Source organism: Silurus aristotelis (genome assembly GCF_946808225.1).
Source record: "Silurus aristotelis genome assembly, chromosome: 6".
NCBI classification, from domain to species: domain Eukaryota; kingdom Metazoa; phylum Chordata; class Actinopteri; order Siluriformes; family Siluridae; genus Silurus; species Silurus aristotelis.
The window spans coordinates 33,457,943-33,463,698 of NC_139579.1; the positions used below are offsets into that span (position 1 = coordinate 33,457,943).

At 41.4% G+C, this 5,756-nt stretch overlaps 1 protein-coding gene across 2 annotated transcripts; it reads right to left on the bottom strand.

The window, feature by feature from the left end:
• Positions 1–3,625: 3,625 nt before the first annotated feature.
• Positions 3,626–5,377, bottom strand: ppp1r3ca (protein phosphatase 1, regulatory subunit 3Ca). 2 transcript variants are annotated; one of them, XM_083545441.1, is made up of 2 exons: positions 5,258–5,377; positions 3,626–4,943 (listed from the first exon to the last, which is right to left on the bottom strand). In XM_083545441.1, exon 2 carries the CDS (start codon positions 4,904–4,906, stop codon positions 4,040–4,042), a length of 867 nt encoding a protein of 288 aa, XP_083401567.1. In that variant the 5' UTR covers positions 4,907–4,943; positions 5,258–5,377; the 3' UTR covers positions 3,626–4,039. The 2 variants fall into 2 exon arrangements, with proteins under 2 accessions (XP_083401567.1, XP_083401568.1); XM_083545442.1 differs by having other exon boundaries at positions 5,245–5,375.
• Between the last annotated feature and the right edge of the window lie 379 nt (positions 5,378–5,756).

A 5,756-nucleotide genomic window follows, 5' to 3' on the forward strand; every position in this document is an offset into this window, starting at 1 on the left:
TTTAAGGATGTTGATGGAGAAGTATAGAGAAGGACAGAAGGAGCTGCATTGTGTATTTGTGGATTTAGAGAAAGCGTACGACAGGGTGCCGAGAGAGGAGTTGTGGTATTGTATGAGGAAGTCAGGTGTGTCAGAGAAGTATGTGAGGGTGGTGCAGGACATGTATGAGGACAGTGTGACGGCAGTAAAGTGTGCAGTAGGTACGACAGACTGGTTCAGGGTGAAGGTTGGACTGCATCAAGGATCGGCCCTGAGCCCTTTCCTGTTTGCAGTGGTAATGGACAGGTTGACGGACGATGTCAGACAGGAGTCTCCCTGGACTATGATGTTTGCAGATGATATTGTGATTCGTGGTGAGAGTAGAGAGCAGGTTGAGAAGAGCCTGGAGAGGTGGAGATATGCGCTGGAGAGAAGGGGAATGAAAGTCAGTAGGAGTAAGACAGAGTACATGTGTGTGAATGAGAGGGAGGGCAGTGGAGTGATGCGGTTGCAGGGAGAAGAGGTGGAGAAGGTGGAGGAGTTCAGGTACCTGGGGTCAACAGTGCAAAGTAATGGAGAGTGTGTTAGGGAAATTAAAGAAAAGAGTGCAGGCAGGGTGGAGTGGGTGGAGAAGAGTGACAGGAGTGATTTGTGATAGAAGAGTATCTGCAAGAATGAAAGGGAAAGTTTATAGGACTGTGGTGAGACCTGCGATGTTGTATGGATTAGAGACAGTGGCATTGAGTAAAAGACAGGAGGTGGAGCTGGAGGTAGCAGAGCTGAAGATGTTGAGGTTTTCGTTGGGAGTGACGAGGATGGACAAGATTAGAAATGAGTTTATTAGAGGGACAGCACATGTAGGATGTTTTGGTGACAAGGCGAGGGAGGCGAGATTGAGATGGTTTGGACATGTGCAGAGAAGGGACATGAATTATATTGGTAGAAAAATGCTGAAGATGGAGCCACCAGGTAGGAGGAAAAGAGGAAGGCCAAGGAGGAGGTTCATGGATGTGGTGAGGGAAGACATGCAGGTAGTTGGTGTAAAAGAGGCAGATATAGAGGACAGGGTGGTATGGAGACGGATGATCCGCTGTGGCGCCCCCTAATGGGAGCAGCCGAAAGAAGAAGAAGAAGATACTATACTAAATGAGGGATACTAATATACTTTCTTATATACTCTTTATTATACTCTACTATACTCTCTAATATACTCTACTACACTCTAATATACTCTCTGCTATACTCTACTATACTCTCTACTATACTCCAACATACTCGCTACTATGCTCTACTATACATTAATATACTCTACTATACTGTATACTATACTCTACTATACACTAATATACTATGCTATACTCTACTTTACTCTCTACTCGCTAATATAATCTACAATACTCTCTACTCTCCAAAATACTTTCAACTATACTCTACCATACTCTCTGCTATACTTTACTATACTCTCTGCTATTTTCTAATATTCTCTCTGCTACACTTTACTATTCTCTTATTAACTCGTCAGTATACTCGACTATATTCTACTTTACTATACTCAACTATACTTTACTCTCTACTATACGCTTACATATTCTCTACTATTCTCTACTATTCAGTAATCTACTCTACTATACTCTCTGTTATACTCTACTATACACTGCTATACTTTAATATACTCTCAGGTGTGCTCGACTATACTCTACTATACTCCGCTATACTCTGATACACTCAACTATACTCTGCTATACTCTACTATACTCTACTATACTCTCTACTATACTCTACTCTTTACTTTACGCTACCATGCTCCACTGTACACTAATATATATTTCTATACTCTCCACTCTACTATACTCTAATATACTCTAATATACTCTTTATTCTACTCGACTCTACACTAATTTCCTGTACTATACTCTACTATACACTAACTTACTCTACTCTACTCTAATATACTCTTAAGTATGCTCAACTATACTCTATTATACTCTCTACCATACTCTACTACGCTCTAATATACTCTTCTATACTACACTATATGTACTTTCTAACACTGTATTACACTCTCTACTTTCTGTAGTGCTGTGTTTATGTACATCTCTGTCCACTATGTGTGTGTGTCAGTGTGTGTGTGTGTGTGTGTGTGTGTGTGTGTGTGTGTGTGTGTGTGTGTGTGTGTGTTATATGATTTGCCCAGATAAAGCAGAGTCCCTGTTCACACCATGTAAATTATTTTCCAATAACAGCACATGTCCACACACTCTTAATGCCAGGATTTAAATCAAAACAAAGTAGAAGCTCAGATTCTGGTGTGATGCCTCAGATACCACCATCTCTGCAGTGAAACATGGTGGTGGCAGCATCCTGCTAAAAACACTTTACAGTCCTACCAACATGGACTTCTAGTCCAAATTAAAGTGAGAATAATTGTAGACGTTTAAATGAATCAGTGAATCAGTGGGGCGTCTTTCTGCTGTCAACAAACAACATCTAACCAATATCTTCAATAGGCCAGGAAGGATGGGTGAACATGTCGAACAGTCAATAGAGCTTCCTGAACTTCACTTACTGACCTCCAAACACACTTACAGCTGATCCCGGGGTAAGGGGGCAACTTTTAAAGCGGGGCAAGTACTCTTTCAAGGTGTTTAGTCAGTTTAGTTAGTGTACGTTTAATAATGTCATATATTATGTCATTATTTGAGTTTAAACGACAGCGTTATAGTGTAAACCCTGTGTAAATTGCTCAACTCCGGTGTTACAAAACTCTTAATTGCACAACTTCATAATCGTTACACTTTTGTGAAATATTAAACCGCAAGATTTGACCAAGAAGAATCCGTAATGACAAACAAACCACCATAACAGATTTGCTGTACAATTGTGAGTATTGAATTATAAAAATGTTGTAAATGTGTGTGTGTGTGTGTGTGTGTGTGTGTGTGTGTGTGTGTGTTGTGCAATGTTGCGTGTCCTAATTTCCTGATCTGACCCAGATGTGGATTAACTTTCGGTCAAATAAACATTACATTCTGAATCAAGGTGAAGTGTGTTTACATGACCATGGGACAATTTATTGGTGTGTGTGTGTGTGTGTGTGTTTGTGTATTTCTGAATTCCTCACCCCCCATGTGTTTAACGCCTCCTGAATTCTACCAATTTATGAATCAAAACATTTTTTGAAACATATAAGTTTATAATAACACAAAGTTTTAGTTGTCATTTATATTATAGCAGCTATAAACACTCGTTCCCTCACCACTCTTTCTCTTGATTGAGAAAAGAATCGCAGCTTTTTACATCATTGCTGAGAAGAAAAAAAAAAACAGAAAGAAGCGTAAACTCCTCTGTCCTAAACATAACTCTGACTTTTACAGAGCGATGATACTCCAGTCTCCTTCCTCACTTCAGGATGAATGCAGGAAATTATAGAATAATTATAGTTATAGAAATGATAACGAATGAGAGCGAGGGCATTAATATATTAATAAACCTGCACTAGTGTCAGAGCTGCTGCTGTAGAGAACTAATTAACACCTTCTGACCAATCAGAATGCAGAACTCGTTAACGCTGTCATTTTTAGACTGGTGAGACGTGTGAATGACTTGTTACACAAACACTTACACAAGAAAAACAAGAGACTTCCTGTATGTTGACAAGTGTTTATTTGTTTACACGTCACATCAAATAAACAGGAGACCGTCCAAGCCCCGTACCTTTAAAGCAAATTCATAGAGCAGCTCTAAAATTCACTTAGAGCTACAGAGTGGAATTATTCAACAATTGTATATAAGCATTTAAATATTAACCCTTCAATATGAAGGGGAACCTGAAGCTCACCATCTTCTCTTTCTATCTTCTGCACTAAAATGATTTTTGCTGATTTTTATCTGTTACCGCTGCTTAAAAATCATTTACATGATAAAGAAATGTCTGTGTGTGTGTGCATGATGATTTCTCTTCAGATAAATGACTGATGAAGTGTTTCTGGCATTTTTGTTCAGGTGATACGAGGCGTTTTGGCTTTTATCTGGAAAAAAAAAAGTTTGCAGTGTTTGTGTGTCACCAGTAGGGGGCGCCAATGGCCGTTGTCCAGCTCTTCCACTCGTTAGAAATCCTGTTGCAGTTTCTTTGCCTTCTGAATTGATCAAACAAATCTGTCTCGTCTGCGTTATCCTTGTTTTCATTGTGTTTGGCCACCAGTGAGTAGTTCTTTCCGTTGTTGTTGTCCCAGTGCGTCTTCCCATCGCTGGTGAAGCTAACGCAGAACTCCACGCTATCCTGTGGTGGCACGCGTGGCGGAATTTCCACCATGAAGAAGAAGGTGTCAGTGTCTCTGCAGCCACAGACGTCGTTCATGAACGTACACGCGACGTCTCGGTAGCTTTTCCACGAATCGAAGGTGATCCGGACGCAGACGGATTTCTCGTACGACAGATTGCGGACTTTAACGGTCCCAGTGAGCGTGTGGCCCTGCAGCGTGCAGCTCTCCAGACACACCGAATTCTTCATCAGACGACTCCGGAAGTCCAGGTAGTCCGATGCAGGTTGGCGAAACTCCAGGATCCTGCTTTGTGTGGTATTAAGGCTGCCCCCTAGCTTTAGAGAGTGGGACTGTAGTGGAGACTCAGGTATTTTATTTTCGCATGGAGAGAAGATACGGACCGCGGTCAGAGACATGCCTTTGGAGTCGGCAAACACCACCTTCTTCTTGGCTTTGGGTCCGGGAAGCTGCCAGGCATGGCGTGGCGTGTTAGGCCCAGCGTTGTGGGAGTTGTGTGTGTTTTTGCTGTTGATGCAGGAACGTACGGGTTTGCAGTGGACGCTGATGAGGTTCCTCGTCCTGTAGTCCTGGTACGAGCTCAGGAAGCTGTGCAGGGGTGGAGAGTGTGTGATGTACAGCTGCACAGCCATGTCCACTGGCATCATCAGGTGTAGATACACTGGCTTGAACTTGTGGAGGACACTACACACACACACACACACACACACACACACACACACACACACACACACACACACACACACACACACACACACACAAATTATAACATCTAAAACAACCCAATTACTTAGTATTAGTATTAGTAATTAGTATTTTACACACTGTCTTAAATCAGTTACATTTTTATGCCAACAGCAATTTATCAACAATTTATCAACAATTTATCAACAAAAAATTTGTTAAAAGTAAAAAGATAAAACTAAAAGAAATATTGAATAGATATAATTCTATGCAAATAAGTTCAGATCAACATAAAACAGACCAAACTCTCTTGCCTGGTTCTTATCTGGAATCAGAGATGTTTTAAAAAATTGCATCAGACTCCTGAAACACTCCCGTGTGTGTGTGTGTGTGTGTGTGTGTGTGTGTGTGTGTGTGTGTGTGTGTGTGTGTGTAAATAAAGTGTGAATAAATCCTCTAACTTCGCAGCACTCAGATGGACTCACTCTGCACACACACACTCACTCACACACACACACATCTGCACGCCTTCAGGTCTTTTTATACCGCCTCCGCGTCTCCCTCATTTGCATATTAAACAAAATTCACCAATAGAAACTCTGCCATGTTCGGCTCTGACCAATCAGATCACAGGTGTGCGGAAAACGACGTGCAGTGACACCCCACCCCACCCCACCTCACCCCACAACCCCAGTGTGAGTGAGTGAGTGATTTAATCACACACACACACACACACGCACACACACACACATAAACATGTAAATAAAATGGTGTGTTATTGTTCATCAATGGCTTCACAATGATTCAATTATT